The 20967-nt window shown below is 43.0% G+C and overlaps 1 protein-coding gene across 2 annotated transcripts in view; it reads right to left on the reverse strand.

Moving 5' to 3' along the window:
* Window positions 1-20967, reverse strand: part of LAMB4 (laminin subunit beta 4) — a 188627-nt gene that overhangs the window by 68390 nt on the left and 99270 nt on the right. For both annotated transcript variants that reach the window (XM_033959726.1, XM_033959725.1), the window contains 5 exons: window positions 19068-19199; window positions 17273-17443; window positions 13825-13946; window positions 11986-12106; window positions 5084-5261 (listed from right to left, as the gene is read on the reverse strand). In XM_033959726.1, coding sequence (XP_033815617.1) covers window positions 5084-5261; window positions 11986-12106; window positions 13825-13946; window positions 17273-17443; window positions 19068-19199 — 724 coding nt within the window. The remainder of the gene's footprint in view (window positions 1-5083; window positions 5262-11985; window positions 12107-13824; window positions 13947-17272; window positions 17444-19067; window positions 19200-20967) is intronic.

Consider the following 20967-nt stretch of genomic DNA (forward strand, 5'->3'; position numbering starts at 1 on the left):
TGACGAACCGGCACCATGAAATAGCCCCCCACGCCAATGAAAATAGCAGGACGAATGCCCTCTTCCTTCTGCCATCTGAACCCCACCCACGAATGAAAATTGGCAGGAGGGATGCCCACTCCCTCCTGCCAAAGCGACTCCCCCCCCGACAGCGATATGGCAGGAGAGAGATGCCCATTCCTTCTTGCCACTGAAGGCCCACTCCCGTTCCAGGTGCCCCCAAACATCCTCTACCCTCCCCCTTTCCCCCTCTGAAAAAAAGGCAGGAGGGATGCCCACTCCCTTGTCCACCCCAACCCCCCATATCTTCTCAGAGACATTGGAGCAGGATGGAAGCTCAGTCCGTCCTGCTTGTAGGCTCGCCACTTCTGAATGGAGGGGCTTTCCCTTTCTGGTGCATCATGTGATGCATGGGGAGAGGCCTAAGGCCCCTCCCTTCAGAGTGAGTGGACTTCCCTCATGCCACATCGCTGCCGTGGGAGGGGGGAGACAGTCACATTGGCAGAAGGGAGTAGACGTCCCTTCTGCCATTTTCGCTGCCGTGGGGGAGTGTCACAGTACCCTAACAGCAGTGACAGGAGGCTGCTTCCCCTGTCACTGCTCTTAGGGTTCTGCATGTGTCAATCGCTCACTGAGCGATTGATCTGTCGAGTTTGCATGCAAATGATTTGCACCTCCGTAGAAATGATTTGCATGCAAACTTGGTAGTGCATTGATTGCTAGTTTAGAATCAGCCAGAGAATCGGCCAACAGCGATCCAGTCAGTATTACTGACTAGTGCATCCAGGCCAGAGTGTAAATAAGTTGAGCTGGTAGATCCTAACGTGGTATTTGTTCCTAGAAAATGAAGAGCTTTAAAACTCAGAAGTCTGGAATAAATCACTTAACTGAATTCAGCCTAGCATTAACACTGAGAGAGAAATTTAAAAGAGAAGTAGATACAGGAATGAAAATTACTTGATAATGGAGTTTTTGGCACAGTCACTGGGGCTACTAAAAGCAGAGGGATCACTGTATAGAGTTTTCATTGAGACAATCCCATTTGTTATAATAATGCATTGGGGAAATTCTATAAATTACATGTGATGTGTCAGCTTTAATTACGTGTGTATTTGATGTAATTAACATTGGCCAAAACATTTTGCTATGCTTTTGTGGATTGTTATCCTAAGAGCATAATTTAATTTTTATTTAATTTTCTTTCTATCCTCTTCTGTATTGATGTGGGCTTGTTTGTTTCTTAATTCTAGATACATTTTAGTTAAGATATGGAATTAAAAAATAATTGCTTGCATTGCCGGTTAAAATGAACTCAAAAGCAATTCACTTGGCTCACATTATTGGATAAACATAGCTGCATTTTTTTTTAAAGTACACAAGCTTTTAAAAATTGTGCAATTCTAGTATGTATCGTGTCTGGCAAGATGCACTTTATAGAGGACGCTAACTCTACAAAGTAGGAATTCATTTTCCCCAAGTGTTTGCTTTAATTTCATGGCAGATTTCCATAGTAGAAAGGGACTTTGTAATCATCAAAGCTTTATTACAACAAAAGCAGCCTGGAGTCACATGAATGTTTTCTGTAAAGTTACAAGCGCTGCATGTTATATTTGGACAGCAAATATGTTTATTAGGATTTTTTTTTTTCTCCATTCTGGATTCATGGAAAAAACCAGGCCCTAATTTAAGAAAAAAATAAAAATTCTACAGACACCTCTTTGATTTAAATCATACTGTTGAGTCATCTAATGTGATCTGTTCTTACTTAACTACTGCTAAAAGTAATGCGAGTTTGGGAATTGACCAAGAGGGTTTTTAAATTTCAGTTTCTTTTCAGAAAATTTGTCTTTTCCCCCCATTTTCTTCAATTTGTTTTAATTTATTTTATTTTAATTTAATTTACACTTGCTAAACCGTGTTATAACTGCCATTGGCAGATCAAGGTGGTATACAATCTACAAAAATCAAGAAATGAACTACAGCAGTATATAGAAGAGAATCATTCTCAGCAGAGTTACATACATGCATAGTTGTCTAACCCCCTCTTCTACAAAACCGTGCTAGCAGTTTCTAGCGCGGGGAGCCGCGCTGAATGGCTAGCGCTGCTCCCGACGCTCATAGGAGCTCAATGAGCGTCGGGAGCAGCGCGGGCCATTCAGCACGGCTCTCTGTGCTAAAAACCGCTAGTGCGGTTTCGTAGAAGAGGGGGTAAGTGTTGATAGTTCCAGGATTGTGTGCCTGCCTCACCCATAGGGCAAAGATCTTAATCTACAAATGCTGATTAAATAACCATGATTTAATTATTGCTTTGAACTTTTTAAGGCAGATTCTTTCTGAATATTCAAAGGGAGAGAATTCCATAGAAAAGGGGATGTGAAAAAGAAAGCGCAGTGTTGGGTAGATTCCAAATGGACATATCTAGGGGAGGGTAAGACCAACTTGTGGTCATCTAAGGACCTGAGCATACGAAGCGGGGTATTTGGAATAGTTAAACAGTGTAAGTAATCTGGAAGTCTATAACAAAATGCCTTGAACGTCAGCCAAAGAATCTTAAACTTGATACGTCATTTGATGGGCAACTAATGTTTCTCCTTAACCAATGGCTTGACATGTGACTAAAGAGGGACACAACAGAGTAAACGAAAAACACAATTTTGTAATGTATGACGGTTTTGTAACAATGCCTGATTACCATATTTTTCGCTCCATAAGACACACTTTTTCCACCCCCCAAAAGGGGGTGGAAAACTGGGTGCGTCTTATGGAGCAAATACACCTCCCCCCACCCCCCCGGTACCTTTTTTTAACTGGCAGTGGTCCAGCGCAGTCTCCTGCTGAATGGCTGCCTTTCTCGTTGCAAAGCGGCGCACAACGCAGGAGCACGACCTTTGTGCTGCATGCCTGGTCCTGCGCCACTCCGTGATTGGCCGAGGTCAGTTCTCAATTCGTGAGAACTGACCTCAGCCAATCACGGAGCGTTGCGGGATCAGGCAGGAAGAACAAAGGTCACGCTCCTGCATTGTGCGCCGTTCGCTTAGCTGCTTTTTGCAAATAAACTTTGCACCAGTTTGAACAATGAAAGTATTAATTTATTTTTGCTTTGAAAATTTCTTTCCTATGCATACTATTGAAATTACAAAAGCGTGTGCATTTTTGCAGTTCCTGCCCTGAGAAATACCCATGTACATGATGGACTATTTCAAAAAGTCAATTTTTGCAGGTAAAATACTGTTTTAGTCATGGGAAGATTTTGAGGATTGCCTTTTACTAAGAAGTCCTATGAGCATTGGAGCATCGTCGGAGCATTTAGTGCCCTAGGCCATGGTAGAAACCTCTACCTCGGCTTAGTAAAAGAGGGCCTAAAATTTTATATTATTTTAGCCAATTTAGGCCCCCTTTTATCAAACCATAGTAGAGCTTTTTACCATGGGCCAGTGAGGTAAATGCTCCGACACTCATAAGAATTTAATGCGTGTTGGAGCATTTACTTCGCCAGCCTGTGGTAAAAAGCTCGACTGCAGTTTGATAAAAGGGGCCCTTAATTTCCTTAATTTCATTTATATCCCTCCTATTTTAAGACCATAAGAATTTGCCTCCGCTGGGTCAGACTAGAGGTCCATCCCACCCAGCGGTCCGCTCCCGCGGCAGCCCCTCAGGCCTATTACCTATGCAGTGGTCCCCGACTATTCCTATAACTTAGCTTAACTCCTATTTGTACCCCTCAATCCCTTTATCCTCTAGGAACCTATCTAAACCTTCTTTGAAGCCCTGTAACGTGCTCTGTCCTATCACGGCCTCCGGAAGCGCGTTCCATGTGTCCACCACCCTCTGGGTAAAAAAGAACTTCCTAGCGTTTGTTCTAAACCTGTCCCCTTTTAATTTCTCCGAGTGCCCCATAGACCTATGTGGGTAACAATCAGCAGAAACATCTCACACAACACATATTTGAAATAATTCTTTACAACCTTCTAGCCATCTAAACCAGCAATAAATCCCAGTGGTATTTGGAAAAGTCAAACTAAATAAGTGGGTTTTAAATTCTTTTCCTGAACTGCAGAATATTGGTTATATGATGCAGCTCTACAAGAAGAATATTCTAGGCTTGCACACTAGCAACTCAAAAAAACTCAGGCACACATGCATACTTTAGGGGACGGATTATTAAACAAGTATCAACAGCATTTGATGGAATATAGACTGTAACATCTGATATTTGTGTCACAGGTACAGTGGTACCTCGGAATCCGAACGCCCCAGAACTTGGAATCCAAACTAATTTTTAGAGCAAATTTTGCCCTGGAATCCGAACGCTGCTTTGGAATCCGAACGTACGCCCCGGACAATGAGGAAAAAAAGACTGGCAAATTTAATGTGCCAAGCACCCCTCTTCACATGCATTCAGGGACCAGTCCCGTTCCCTCCCCTGTGATCCCTGCCATCTCTTCCGCCCTCCCCAGCCCGGCGTTATCTCCCCACATTTCAGTACCATTCACTCAAACTCCTTCTTCTGTCCTACTTTCATGCTCTTGTCTAAAGTCAGCCCCCCCCGGCGCCCCGCCCCCCTCTGACGTGACTTCTTTCTCAGCCGCGTTCACTCCTGCCGGAAACAGGAAATGTGTCAAGTGCGTGCATATGCAGGAGGAGGCGAGTTGTGGGGGCGGCCACTAGAAAGGGAAGAAGTTGTGTCAGGTGCGATAATACGTAGGAGGAGGCAAGTTTATGAGTGAAAGATGCTGGATGGTGGCTGGAGCTTTGAACTCATTCGTTATCAAGGTTCACTTTACCTTTCTTTTATTGTACTGTATTTGAGAGTGTTCTGAATTACAAAACATTCCAGTGCATTTAGTGTTAAAATTACAGTATTTGAAAATCTGAGTTTGTGGGACCAAGGAACAGATTAATCCCGTTCCTATTATTTTCAGTGGGAAACATTGTCTTGGAATTCGAACGTTTTGGAACTCGAACGGGGTTCTGGAACGGATTAAGTTCGGATTCCAAGGTATCACTGTATAAAAATTTATACTATAAACAGTATATGTAGTGGGGCCAAACGTGTTTATGGAGTATGTTTTGGGTTACTTACGAACAGCTCCATTATGCATACGAGCTGACATGCTTGCTATAAGCCTCTCACATACATCTGGATGTATGTGTGGGTCAACTGTAGAAGCAACTTCAATGCACTGATACTTATGGAATTCTTCTAATTCCTCTTCACTGCACATATTTAAGATAGAATCAATCTTGGGAATAAGTCCAAGCTTTGGAAAAAAAAGAAAAAAAAAGAAAAAAGATTGAAATATTAGTGCAAACATCATGCATATCTCTTACTACTGTACTTTAAAAGGCAAAATTATTAGCGCAAACTGTAGTCCATATTTTACAATTTAAACCTTTCTATAGCATCTTACCACTGACGTAATGACACATGACAGATTCTTTCCTAAAAGAACTTGCAGTGTTAGTGGCATGTTCTCTCCTACATATACATTACATGAGAGGAAAAAAGAATGACTTTTTTAATCCGTGCAAATTCCCTTGTATCAGCCACAAATGTCTGAACCAAGTCCTAAAGTAAAGAAAATGAAAGGGGACATAAGGTCAAGGGATTTCTTTCAAGATCACACAGCTAAACTGAAAGGGCTGTTGAGTCCTAAGAATTTTGGCTCTCTTTTACTAAGTAATGTAATTTATTTTTTGTAATGTAATTTATTTCTTATATGCCGCTACATCCGTTAGGTTCTAAGCGGTTTACAGAAAATATACATTAAAATTATAAGTAAGAAAGGTACTTAGAAATTCCCTTACTGTCCCGAAGACTCACAATCTAACTAAAGTACCTAGAGAGTAATAAAGAAGTGAAAAGTAGAGAAAAAGGAAAAATAAGAAAATAAACATTCTAACAAGACTACACTTTAACCGTAAAAATTAAAGCCCGCTAAGGCCCTGATTCTCTAAGCTGTGCTAGACTTTTCTACCATAGCCTAAATGCTCCGACGCTCATAGGAATTCCTTGAATTTTGGAGCAGCGTTGGAGCATTTAGCACTCCGGGCCACAGTAGAAACCTGTACCATTGACGTTATTTGCAAATTTAAAGTAAAAATAACATATTGCCTTCTGAGTTTTTTCATTGCACATCTGGGATGGGATGGGAGGGAGGGTTGGGTAGGGATAGATTTTGATTAACGTAGATATTGAATCTTCATATTAAGACATTTAAGGGAATTTAAGTACCTTCTTACTTCTCATTTATAATCTTAATGTATATTTTCTTCAAACCGCTTAGAACCTAACGGATGTAGCGGTATATAAGAAATAAATTACATTACATTACATTACATTAATATTAATAATTGATGGAAGGGAGGGGTTACAGTTATGGTTCTATACTTTCTGCTTGTAATAGTGTTTTTATTTTTGTCATATTTCATGCTATTATTCTAATGTATTACACTATTGTATTTTAATAAAATTATTTATAAAAAAAAAAAAAGAAACCTGTACCATGGCTTATAAAGGTAGTGCAGAGAATTATTTTGCTACGTTTTGATTATTGCAACAGCTTGTTGATGGATATCTCTAAGCATCAGTTACAGGTCTTGCAAGTTGCTCAGAATTCTCTAGCTAGCGTGTGATAGGTCTTAGTGGTTTTGAACATATTACTCCCTTCTTGAAACTTCTGCACTTGTTATCTGTTGACTTTAGAATAAGTCTTGTATGCAGGTTTTTAAAGTTGTGACACAGCACGTTTCAGCTACTGTTGCATCAAAATTGCACATTTATTAACCCTCTCGTGCATTAAAGTCAAGTAACAGAATGTTGCAACTATAGCAATATCAAAATTTATTTTTTTTATATTCTGGGTTCACAGCTTTGCCTCTAAGATTGAGAGAAATACAGAATGTGAGCCTATTCAAGAGGAAGCTCAAGACATTACTGTTCCAACAGAATTTGATAAACACTGAGGGCTCCTTTTACGGAGGCGCATTAGCGGTTTAACGCATGTAATAGTGCGTGCTAAACTGCTGTCCGCACTAGCCACTACCACCTCCTCTTGAGCAGGCGGTAGTTTTTTGGCTAGCGCGGGGGTTAGCGCGTGTTTAAAAGTCACGTGTGCTGAAGCTGCTAACACGGCTTCATAAAAGGAGCCCTGAAATTAAAATAAGATACACTTTTTGGGAGGAAATAATGAAGGTCTAAGCTTTTTGTTTTTATTATTTTGTATTTTCTTTGGTTTTGTTAAAATTTCTGTTTCTATTTTTTTTTTCTTACCATGTACTGTATATTTTTTTTTAAAACTTTATTTAGTTTTTAATGCCAACAAAAAGTGCAATACAATTTATATACAAATAATGATAATCAACCAAGCACTTATAATCAATCAGTATCTATACTGTATGTTAAAAATTGTGAACTGCCTAGAATGCTGTCATTGAGTGGTATAAACATTTTTAATTAAATAAATGTAGATTTCCACACCTTGGAATATTCTTGGATCTCAAGTTTCATATATTTGTGCCCTAGTTTTGATGACAGACAACCAGCAGCATGGTTCTGCTCTCTCATTCTTTGAACTTTTCTATTTTTCCTTTTACCACGCTCATTCCACTGAATCAACTCTTCTACATTATATACTAACACCATATGATCTACTGCAAAGTTCTCACCAAAAGATTGTTGCCATACTAAACATTTTCCAGACTTTGATACAGGTTGTCACCAAATATTTTTTCCACCTTTGGAGCATTTCAACTATAAGAGCCTCCTCCAACATTTTTGCGTCTATAGTATTTTCCATCTCTCTTCTTGCGGTCCATGTTAGTTTCCAACCCTTTCTTAATTGGTACATTCCAAGATTGAATTATTCATCATCTACTCTTCTCACTTTCTATCCATTGTTCGGATTTCTTTGTTTTATCCTTCAGCTTCCTTTTCATAGCTACATAAAAATACGACCCCCCTCCTCCCTTCCGTGTTTCAACACGCCCCTCGTTGTCTTTCCCTCCATTTAGCATCCCAGATCCGTGCCTCTCGCCGGTGTTTACCGCCTCTGGCCCAACTCTTTCCTCCCAGTTGCACTTTGCAAAGCCACAGCTTCTGGTTCTTGCACGTGGCTTGCAGCTGACTCGGAAGTCTTCCATCACGTCAGAGGGAAGGCTTCCGGGTCAGCCGTGTGCAGGAACCAGCAGCTACAGCTATGCAAAGTGTGACTGGGAGGAGAGAGCTGGCCAGAGGAGGTAAACACCGACGAGAGGCACGGATTTGGGAAGAGCATTTAACTTATAGCCTGACGGCGACTCAGCCATTTCACTGGAATGTTTCCTCAGGGATGTTGCTCTTCACTCTTGTATTATTTATTGACTTGTCTTATAGCCTGTTACATTAATGGGTGCTAGAATATATGTGTGTGTGTCTGTCTTTATTTCTTTCTCTCTCTCTCTCTCTCTTTAGCCCCTTTCTTCTTTCTTTGTCTTTCATTTTCCTTGGCTGTCCACCACCACCCCTTCCTTTTACCTCCCCTGTGTCCAGCACCACCCCTTCACTGCTCCCCTTATCCAGCAGCAGCCCTTCTCCCTTTGTTTTACCTCCCCCCTGTCCATCATCACCTCTTTCCTGCTCCCCCTGTCCAGAAGTAGGCCTCCCTTCCTTTTTTACCCCCCCCCCGCTGTCCATCAGCACCTCTTCCCCTGTCCAGCAGCACCTCTTTCCTGCTCCCCCTGTCCAGCAGTAGGCCTCCCTTCCTTTTTCTTCCCCCCCGTCCATTAGCACCTCTTCCCCTGTCCATCCCTGCTCCCCCTGTCCAGCAGTACGCATCCCTTCCTTGTCGTCAGAACCTCTTCCCCTGTCCAGCAGTACCCCTTAGCTCCTCTCGCATCTGCCCTTCGCTGACAGCCATGAGAGGTGCAGGGAAAATTTTTGAAAATATCGGAGTGAGAATTTAGCTGAAGCCGGGCAGATAACAATGCTCATGCTTGCTTATGACTCCGTGCCTCCATGTATGAACATCACATTATTTGGCAGCGGGAAAGGCTGAGAGGGAGCATTAGACAGGGATCGCCATCCACCAGCGCTCAGCTGCACCGTGGGAGAGCCAGGGATGGAAGGCCGCCGCAGCCTCGCGCCTTCCCCCTAGCTCTCTAACTATATGTTAAGTGTGAGAGAGCAAGTTCCTGTGCAGGTTTGCTGGTTTCTCTTTAATTAGTCGAAGGTTTCCCTGGGGAGAGCTACATCCCTCCCTATCTGTGCTGTAGCTTTCCCGATTGGGGAGAGCTCTTCCTATTCCTAATTGCCGGCTCCGGAACGAAGCCAAGTCGTGAGTGTGGGACCGTTACTGCAGCGGCGTGAGGTAGAGAGCAAGGAGGCTTGTCTGGCGCACATGCGCATTCCTACCGGCAATAGCGCAACAGATCAGGGATCAGGGAAGCAAGGGGTAAGAGTGCGCATGCGCACTTAGCATTTTATTATATAGATAATACTGAATGGGCTCTCCCCGCACCACTTGTGCTCTTCTTTCAATTATGTTAAGCACCACATAGATGCTTTAAGTTAGAGCCTGCATTACAAAATGTAATGAGACCGATGATGAACATGTCATCCCAGTAAGGACATGAAATTACACAGTAACATAGTAGATGACGGCAGATAAAGACCCGAATGGTCCATCCAGTCTGCCCAACCTGATTCAATTTAAATTTTTTAAATTTTTTCTTCTTAGCTATTTCTATTCAAGAATTCAAAGCTTTACCCGGTACTGTGCTTGGGTTCCAACTGCCGAAATCTCCGTTAAAACCTACTCCATCCCATCTAAACCCTCCCAGCCATTGAAGCCCTCTCCAGCTCATCCTTCCCCAAACGGCCATATATAGACACAGACCTTGCAAGTCTGCCCAGTACTGGCCTTAGTTCAATATTTAATATTATTTTCTGCTTCTAGATCCTCTGTGTTCATCCCACGCTTCTTTGAACTCAGTCACCATTTTCCTCTCCACCACCCCTCTTGGGAGCGCATTCCAGGCACCATCACACTCTCCGTAAAGTAGAATTTCCTAACATTGCTCTTGAATCTACCACCCCTCAGCCTCAAATCATGTCCTCTGGTTTTACCATTTTCCTTTCTCTGGAAAAGATTTTGTTCTACGTTAATACCCTTCAAGTATTTGTAAGTCTGAATCATATCTCTCCTGTACCTCCTTTCCTCTAGGGTATACATATTCAGGGCTTCCAGTCTCTCCTCATACTTCTTCTGGCGCAAGCCTCCTATCATTTTCGTCGCCCTCCTCTGGACCGCTTCAAGTCTTCTTACGTCTTTCGCCAGATACGGTCTCCAAAGCTGAACACAATACTCCAAGTGGGGCCTCACCAATGACCTGTACAGGGGCATCAATACCTTCTTCCTTCTACACCTCTCTTTATACAGCTCAGCATCCTTCTGGCAGCAGCCACTGCCTTATCACACTGTTTTTTTTGCCTTTAGATCTTCGGACACTATCACCCCAAGGTCCCTCTCCCCTTCTGTGCATATCAGCTTCTCACCTCCCAGAATATATGGTTCCTTCCAATTATTAATCCCCAAATGCATTACTCTGCATTTCTTTGCATTGAATTTTAGTTGCCAGGCATTAGACGATTCCTCTAACTTTTGCAGATCCTTTTTCATATTTTCCACTCCCTCTTCGTTTTCTACCCTGTTATAAATCTTGGTATCATCTGCAAAAAGGCACACTTTTCCTTCTAACCCTTCAGCAATGTCACTCACAAACATATTGAACAGGATCGGCACCAGCACTGAACCCTGTGGGACTCCACTACTCACCTTTCCTTCCTCCGAGTGACTTCCATTAACCACCACCCTCTGGCGTCTGTCCGACAGCCAGTTTCTAACCAAGTTCACCACTTTGGGTCCTAACTTCAGCCCTTCAAGTTTGTTCAACAGCCTTCCATGAGGAACCGTATCAAAGGCTTTGCTGAAATCTAAGTAAATTACATCTAGCATATGTCCTCGATCCAGCTCTCTGGTCACCCAATCAAAAAATTCAATCAGGTTTGTTTGGCACGATTTACCTTTTGTAAAGCCATGTTGCCTCGGATCCTGTAACCCATTAGATTCAAGGAAGTACACTATCCTTTCATTCAGCAACATTTCCATTATTTTTCCAACAACCGAAGTGAGGCTCACCGGCCTGTAGTTTCCTGCTTCATCCCTGTGACCACTTTTAATAGTGTCTCGGCTGTTTGAGGTCTTGGTACAAAAATCAGCTGCTATCAGTTTGTTCAAATACGGTTGCATGCACTACTTTATAAGAGCCATTTTACATGTGTATATTGCCACATAGGTGCAAAAATGATATTATATAAAATGATCTTCTCTGAGGGCAATTCTATAACAGGGTGCTCATATTTAGGCACACGGAGGGTACCCAGTGGCACCTATTTATAGAATATTAACATAACAGGACAGATATGTGCACAGAATTTAGGAGCGAGCACATATACCAACCACAGAGCTCATTCTTAAAAGCTAAAAGTACGCCTATAACTTATGGCATTCTGAAAATGATATGTATTAGTGAGTGTCGCCCATGTGTACGCCCACCTGTCAAATATGCACTATTATAACTTACACATATATTTACAGAATAATGCTTAGATGGAATTTTGAAATCTGTGCTCTTATGTTCCATTATTCTAGACATTAACACACATAATTGGTGCATAAGTGTTAGCACCTACTGTATAGAGCAGGGGTGTCCAACCTACGGCCCCGTGAAGTATTTTGTGCGGCCCCAGTTGAGGGCGATGCAATGTTTTCCTCTGCTGCCCCCGGGTGTTTACCGTCTTCCCGGCTCCCTCCTCTGGCTTGCTGTAGCGTTTGTGCGGCTCCATAAACATTTTTTTTTTGGCCAATGCGGCCCAGGGAAGCCAAAAGGTTGGACACCCCTGGTATAGAGTTACTCTTATATGAGAAAAGGAGGCTGTTCTCTTACGGAATCAATCAAGATGTGAGATTTTGATACTGGGCCAGGAGTTGAAAAAGGAGACAAGTAGATATCTACTATGTATTGTATTTCTGGTTCCAAGCAGACAGGAATTTGGAGCTTTGCAGTTCTGTTAAAAAACCAGAAATTATAATTTAAATTAAATCTGTGCTAATTTGTCATACAGTTGATCTTTCAATCAAAGACTCTGGTACCAGTTCACTAAAGATCACATAGCAACATAGAAATATCTAGGCAGATAAAGACATATGGCCTATCTAGTCTGCCCAATCATGCCATCAACCATCCTCTCCTCTCATGTTAGCATATATGCTAAACCAGTTCACCATGCATGATAAATAACATGGTATTCACTGAAGCCGTGGAGGGGCATAATAAAACAAAACAAAACATCTAAGTCCTCTTTTGGCCTAAGGCCCTAAACGTTGAAAGTGGAAGCAGGAAAAATGTCCATTATCAAAAAAAACTTCCAAAAGGAGTTTTTTTTTGATAATCGCCTGCCTTTATGTTCAGCTGTTTAAACGCCCAGACCACCACTACGTCTACACTAACAACATGTAATCAACCTAAAAAAAAGCCTAACTCCCAAACGTCCAAAACAAGAGCTTTTAGGCGAAGAAGGAGCCAGTCCTTCACCTAAAAGCGGATTCTGTAACTGGTGTCTGTCAAAAACAACACTAGTTACAGAATCAACCCCCCCCCCCAACGATCGGGCCAGGAGAGAGCCTAAGCCCTCCTGGTCCCGCCGACTATGATTTGGGCAAGAGGGAGCCCAAGACCTCTTATCCGGTGGCAACCACCCTGCCGATAACGATTGGGCAAGAGGGAGCCCTAGCCCTCTTGCCCGGCGGCACCCCCCCTGCTGATAATGATTGGGCAAGAGGGAGCCCAAGCCCTCTTGCCCGGCGGCATCCCCCCCTGCCAATAACGATTGGGCAGGAGGGAACCCAAGCCCTTCTACCCAGGTGAACCACCTACCCCCCACCCCCACTAAGATACGGGCAGGAGGGATCCCAGGCCCTACTACCATCGACGCACCCCCCTCTCACGAATGCTCCCCCCGATTCCCCGATCGGTCCCCTCCGCCGACCCGTGAGACCCCACCGACCCCTCGACCCCCCCCACCCCAATCCCCCTCCCAGTACCTTAAATTAGTTGGCCGGACGGACAGATGCCAAGCCTGTCCGTCCAGCAGGCCAGCCATCCGTTGAATGGCTGGCCATAGGGCCTGATTGGCCCAGGTGTCTCAAACCCCGCCCACAGGTGGGGCTTGAGGTGCCTGGGCCAACCGGAATAGGCCCAGTAGCATTAGGCCCCTCTTATGGGCGGGGCCTTAGGCACATGAGCCGGTTGGTTATCGGCAGGGAGGGGTGCCGCTAGGCAAGAGGGCTTGGGTTCCCTCTTGCCCAATCGTTATCGGCAGGGGGGTGCCGCCGGGCAAGAGGGCTTGGGCTCCCTCTTGCCCAATCGTTATCGGCAGGGGGGTGCCGCCGGGCAAGAGGGCTTGGGCTCCCTCTTGCCCAATCGTTATCGGCGGGGTGGGGGGGGCTGATTGCTGCAGGAGAGATGGCTCATCTCTCCTGCCACGATGGTGATCGCCCACTCCCCTCCGAACTGCGGCACTAGGACAGACAGAAGGTCTATCAATCCCAGAATTCTCTTTCCAAAAGTGGCCAACCCAGGTCACAAGTACCTGGCAAGATCCCAAGGAGAAAAACAGATTCTATGCTGCTTATCCAAGTTATCCCCCAACTTACTAGTTCAAAAAGACTACCTCAAAAGATATTCATATAACATGTAAATATTTCAGGGAGTTAAATTTCATACCTGGTTGCAGCTGGTAGAATAAGTGATTGAGCTTCCGTCTTTGGAATCTTATTTCTACAGTGCTCGCTTTTTGAGGGATCTGATAGCTTGATCTCTACTGTTGCATTCCAGTCCTCTGAAGACTATATATTTTGGGAAAATATTGGCAGTTGGCAATTACGCACAAAAGTTACACGCTTGCATTTATAAAACCAAAAGATACAAAATTATTCATTACTAGACATCTATTATTTAACTTATTTATAAATGATTTGGATATTGGAACGACGAGTGAGGTGATTAAATTTGCAGATGACACCAAACTGTTTAAAGAGGTTAAAACACATGCGGATTGTGAAAAATTGTAGACCTACATTAGGAAATTGGAAGACTGGGCAGATGAGATTTAAAGTGGCAGATGAGATTTAATGTGGACAAATGCAAAGTGATGCACATTGGAAAGAATAACCCAAATCACGGTTACCGGATGCTAGTGTCCACCATGGGGGTTAGTGCCCAAGAAAAGGTTTGAGTGTCGTCATAGACAATACAATGAAACCTTCTGCCCAATGTGCGGTGGCAGCCAAAAAAAGCAAACAGAATGCTACAAATTATTAAATAAGGGATGGTTAACAAGACTAAGAATGTTATAATGCCTCTGTATCGCTCCATGGTGTATTGCATTAAATTCTGGTTTCTTTATCTCAAGAAAGATATAGCGGTGGTAGAAAAGGTTCAAAGAAGAGTGACCAAGATGATAAAGGGAATGCAACGCCTCTCGTAGGAAAAAAGACTAAAAAGGTTAGGGCTCTTCAGCATGGAAAAGAGACAGCTGAGGAGAGATATGATTGAAGTCTACAAAATCCTGAGTGGAGTAGAACGGGTACATGTGGATCGATTTTTCACTCCATCAAAAATTACAAAGACTAGGGGACACTCAATGAAGTTTAATGGAAATACTTTTAAAACCAATTAGAGGAAATTTTTTTTTCACTCAAAGAGAATCGTTAAGCTCTGGAATAGGTTAATTCTTGGTGTCAATGTGCCTTTATCATATGGGACGGTTTTATTTGGCACTTCATTTTTGCCTAGAAGTCTGCTTGATGAATATAAAGAGAGGCTTTTCCTTATCATGTCAGCGGTAGGATTGCAACTTATGAGGAATTGGAAGAATTGTGACTGTTTGAATTTCCCTTTTTGGTGGGAAACTCTTTGCCTTTATTCCCAGAAATTTAAACAAATTTGGAGTCCAATGGAGTCATTCATTAAAAATATTTAAGTCTCAATTAGTCATTGAATTATAGAAATTTCAATTCCTAGATAATTTCTTTATTTTATGCACATCTGGAGTTGGGTTGGAGGGGTGGAGGGTAGTGAAAAGTAAGGTCAATGGAATTTATATGTTTGGGTGAGGGGATTTCATTTTATATTTATGATATAAAAATGTATTAGGTAGTGGGGGACAGGTATAGGTTATGGATATATGTTTAATAGTACTTAAGTGCTTTTCAAGAATGTTGCTGTATTAAGTTCCTGTGACACTTGTAATTTGTTCATAAAATCAATAAACAAATTTGAAAAGGAAAGGAAATGCTTTTAAAACCAATAGGAAGAAATTATTATTTTTTTACTCAGAGAATAGTTAAGCTCTGGAACACATTGCCAGAGGTTGTGGTAAGCGCGAATAGTGTAGCTGGTTTTAAGAAAGGTTTGGACAATTTCCGGGAGGAAAAGTCCATAGTCTGTTATTGAGAAAGATATGGGAGAAGCCACTGCTTGCCCTGGATCGGTAGCATGGAATGTTGCTACTCCTTGATTTTGGCCAGGATTGGCCACCGTGAGAATGGGCTACTAGGCTTAATGGACCATTGGTCTGACCCAGTAAGGCTATTCTTATGTTCTAAAACCTCAAATATTGGAATAATTCTAAACCAAAATATACAAAAGTCTCCCAACTAAATGCTTGTTGAAATGAGATAGCAGGATATAGCAGCGCATGAGTGCAGACCTGTCTTTAAAGGCCCCATGCTGTGTCTGCTTGCTATTTAGGCTGGGGAACAGGTAAGGCAGTGGCAGCAAGGCAGAGGGGGGAAATGCTAGACAAGGGACTGAGCGGTGGGGAAGGGGAGAGGAGATGCTACTCACCTTCCTGCCCCTCCTTTAAATATTGCTGCCCTGCCAAAGCAGGGGAAGGAAGGGGATGAGTCTGGAGCAGAGTAGAGAACAGCCACTCTACTCCTTGATCCAGACTCTCTTCGCCTGTTTTCCTACCCACTCCATCTCCCAGTCCCATGGTTCTACTTCCTTTTGGTCTATACCGTATTTTCGCGGATATAACGCGCACCCGTGTAAAACGCGCACACGGGTATAGCGCGCAGAAACCACACTTGTATGTACGGAAACTTTTGTATACAGCGCTCATGGGTATACCGCGCATGCTGCCCGACTCTCCTCTGGCCACCCCGACTCTCCTTTCGCCCTCCCCGACTCTCCTCTGGTTGCCCCGACTCACCGTTCACCCGCCCTGACTTTCGGTGCACTGCCCCGCCTCTCCGTGCGCTGTCCCGACTCTCCGTTCACCTGCCCTGACTTTCCGTGCACTGCCCCGCCTCTCCGTGCGCTGTCCCGACTCTCCGTTCACCTGCCCTGACTTTCCGTGCACTGGGGGCGTGGCCTGAGGCACATGGTCGGGTTGGGCCCATGTGCCTCAGGCCGCGCCCCCAGGTGGGACCTAAGGCTCCAGGGCCTATTCTGATTGGCCCACGCGCCTTAGGCCCCACCAGTAGGCGGAGCTTTAGGATGGATGGGCCAATCCGGCCTCATTCCTTTGTTGGCTGCCTGCCGGACAGGCGGGTTTGGCTCCCGTCTGTCTGGCCAACTACCAAAGGTACGGGGAAGGGGGGTGGGGGGGTCGTGGGGGTCGCTAGGGGGATCGCGGGTCGGCTGGGGGGGCGGTCGGAGGTTCTTGGGGGGGCGGTCGTTGGGGGGAGGGGGGTTTGCGTCGAGGGCAGGAGGGCCTAGGATCCCTCCTGCCCGTAATGTAGTGCGAGGTGGGGGTAGGGGGTCGCCGTGGCCAGGAGGGTTTGGGCTCCCTCCTGGCCCGATATTGTCGGGGAGTTGGCGGTCCTTCGGGGTGGGGGTGTGAGCGGTGGGGGTGCGAGCGTCCTTCCGGATGATGAATCGGGCGTCGGGCGGGGTGTGAAATATGTAAAAAAAATTTTGTATACCGCGCTCAGGCATATAACGCGCGAAGGGTATGCGCGGTACGTAAAAACGCGTATAACGCGCGCGTTATATTCGCGAAAATACGGTAATTTAATTGTTGGGCATATTCATTGTGGATATCCTAAAAACCTGATAGATTGGGAGTTACTGAATATCTACATTTGAAAATCACTTCCCATGCTGTTCTTCAATATCATTGCATTATTCATATAGAAAATAGTAACTCAGATGTGCAGTAACATACCTGAGGCTCATAACGGACAGTAATAAGAAAGTCCATTGGATATGGAATGTTATTGATCGTGAATCTTAGGCCAGCTCCATTGAGAATACGTGCAAATCCAGGTCCTGTCCATGTAATGGGCTTATTAGGATATGGCTCTCGAAAGACCATCTTCACATATGGAATGGAATCCTACACACAAATATTTATAGTGCATCATTAAATAATAAACATCGTAGACTAGGCACAAACTTTTTAAAACAAAAAAATAAACTATCAGCTGGTGATGGTCAGCATTTTCAAAGGCACAGATTTCTAGCTGAATTTATCCGATCTTGGGCCTGATCTATACACTAGCATTTAATATCCAGACCATAGGTGGTTTCCAGAACTTATCTGATTACTGATTATATCCAGATGGGTACCAGGGTATGTCTCTGGTTTACTATTAGCACAGCATTTTTACTTTTCTAACTGTATCTGCTAACTGGGTAAATACTAATGCTGACTTTCGACAACAGACTATACAGGTTTGAGAGGAGTGATCCTCATTCATCCACCAATATACTCCTCAACAATTACATTATTGAACAATGTCTTTATCTAATGGGGGGATTAGTATTAGAGGGAAGTAACCTTGAAAGAGATTTGGGTGTACTGGTGGATACAACAATGAAGTCAACGGCGCAATGCGCAGCAGCCGCGAAGAAGGCGAACAGAATGTTGGGTATTATTAAAAATGGTATTACGACCAGAACGAAAGAAGTCATCCTGCCGTTGTATCGGGCAATGGTGCGCCCGCACCTGGAGTATTGTGTTCAGTATTGGTCGCCGCATCTTAAGAAGGATATGGCAATACTTGAGAGGGTCCAGAGGAGAGCGACACGAATGATTAAGGGCATGGAAAACCTTTCATACACTGAAAGATTGGAGAAGCTGGAGCTCTTCTCCCTGGAGAAGCGGAGACTCAGAGGGGACATGATAGAGACCTACAAGATCATGAAGGGCATAGAGAAAGTGGAGAGAGACAGATTCTTCAAACTTTCAAAACATAGAAGAACAAGAGGGCATTTGGAAAAACTGGAAGGGGATAGATTCAAAACAAATGCTAGGAAGTTTTTCTTTACTCAGCGGGTGGTGGACACCTGGAATGCGCTTCCAGAGGATGTAATAGGGCAGAGTACGGTACTGGGGTTTAAGAAAGGATTGGACAATTTCCTGTTGGAAAAGGGGATAGAGGGGTATAGATAGAGGATTATTAAGCAGGTTCTGGACCTGTTGGGCCGCCGCGTGAGCGGACTGCTGGGCACGATGGACCTCAGGTCTGACCCGGCAGAGGCATTGCTTATGTGCTTATGTGCTTATTTACTGTAGTCCGCGCTTCAGACTGGACATTTCCAGCATGCCACTTTATCTGGGGAAAAAAGCCTCAGATCCCCGCATGCCGCCAGAACTTATCTTGCAGGCTGTGCTAGGGAAAGATATTAATGACTGGTTTTTTGTTTTTTTTTGAGCCTGTGAACTGTGAAGTGGTTTCCCTTTCTAGCACAGCCTGCAAGATAAGCTCTGGTTGGCATGGAGGCGTTTTTCTCCAGATAAAGTGGCATGCTGGAAATGACCAGTCTGAAGCACGGACTACTGTAAGGATAAAGACATTATTCAATAATGTAATTGTTGAGGGGTATATTGGTGGATAAATACTAATGCTGCCCAGACTTCACCTCTATGTTTTGTAACGTAATTTTCAAAAGCTTAATTAAAAAAGCAACAACAACAACAAAAAAAAAACATTAATGCACAGAACATAATCCCTTTCCTGTTTCTGTGTCCTTCCTTCAATGTTGCCTGAGGTCATCTTATTTAAGATTATTTTTCCATTTTCATATTGGAAATTGATCCCCTGCTGGCGAAAATAGGTATCACATTTGGGCAAAGTTGTGGGTTGAACCTAAAATAAAATGCATAAAATTTAGGGAGAATAACAAAAGACTTCTTTAAGAAAATAAAAGCAAAAACTCTTAAATCACCCAAACTTCTGGAATAAACCACAGTCTAAAGAATGCAAAAATCATGTACATAATCACAAACCAAAAATAGGAGGAAAAAGGCATGAATTGACAAAACTGTGCACAGCACTGATACCATAAATATTTGTAATAAGAATGTGAATTCATTAACAACCATTTGGTTCTTTACAGGACCTTAAATATTTTGGTCCATGTAAAATCAATTTATGGCACATTAACCTATGAATTAATGCATATACAATTGATTTCCTCACATTAAAACATTCTAGACAAGTTCAAACATTTTTATTAGCATGAATTTGAGAAATAAACTGATAGGTGGACTAGAAATTTTTAAAATAAATAAAATTGGGGGGAAAAAAAATCAAAAGCCCATATTCTATTAATGGCAATTTAACTTAAGCACTAGTAGGCGCCCTACCGATGCTTAAGTTAAGTATAAAACACCATTTAAAAGCAGTTTTAAAAAAATTCTAGGCACTTACTGTTGTCTAAAAAACAGTGCCTGCATCCTGCCTACAGAGGTGCTTTATGAAGCCTAACACTACTATAATCTAATCTAATCTTCCATTTGTGAGTTGCACAAACCTATTCAAACTGTAGGCGACTATAAGTGTGGCTAATGCTGGAAATGGCGTTATGCATCATAAAGTGCCTCTTTAGATGTGATTCATATGAAAGGTAGATGCTGGAAATATAGACTTCGAAAACCCTGGTACCAATTTTATAAACAACATCATTGCGTGATTGATATGAAATCGGTCATTTTTAAGGTGGCCACTGCCAGTAGTGCCATTTATAGAATCTGGGCCAAAATGTCCCAAAACAAACCAAAAGTGTTGTGCATTCCTAATTCATATACAGTACCTTGGAATCCGAACGCCCCAGAACGTGAACGTTTTGGAATCTGAACTTTTTTTGTAGTAAATTTTGTCTCAGAATCCAAACTCTGCTTTGGAATCTGAATGCCCTGCACATTGTCTGTGTGTGTTTGTGCCCCAGAATCTGCTTAATATTTTACCTTAAAATCCAGTGTGTTGCCTTTTAAAATTTGAATTTGTGGGATCCAGGAATGGATTAATCCAGTTTCTATTATTTTCAATGTGAAATATTGTCTTGGAACTTGAATGCTTTGGAACTCGAACTGAGTTCTGGAACGGATTATGTTTGGATTCCAAGGTATCACTATACATCGTATTCCAGAAAAAAATAAACCATGAGCCCAATAAAACACTGACTATCACTGTTAAAATTACCCTGGATATTTACATTGAATATCCGATTTCAGTATACAACTGTGGCATTATCAGACTACTGGATACATTTTATCTGGTTAGTTGTCTGAATATTGCTGCTGGGGCAAAATAAATTGTGTCTCTGGAGTCTCTATTCTGTTGTCCTATGGGGTGATTATATTTGGGACATCATTGATACCTAAAAGTCCAATTGATAGCAATAAAGATAGACTTATTATTATTATGACAGGTGTGGCCATACAATTAATTACTAGAAATTGGAAAAACTGGGATCATCTAAATTTTACTTTTTGGTGGGAAATGCTCTGTTTATATTACCGATATGAAAGAATGTTAGCAGAGCAATCAGGAATGATCAAAAATTTTAAAGCTATTTGATGCTGGGTTCTATGTTAGGAGTCACTGCCTGGGAAAAGGATCTAGGTGTCATTGT

Source organism: Geotrypetes seraphini, chromosome 9, assembly GCF_902459505.1.
Source record: "Geotrypetes seraphini chromosome 9, aGeoSer1.1, whole genome shotgun sequence".
In the NCBI taxonomy this organism is placed as follows: Eukaryota; Metazoa; Chordata; class Amphibia; order Gymnophiona; family Dermophiidae; genus Geotrypetes; species Geotrypetes seraphini.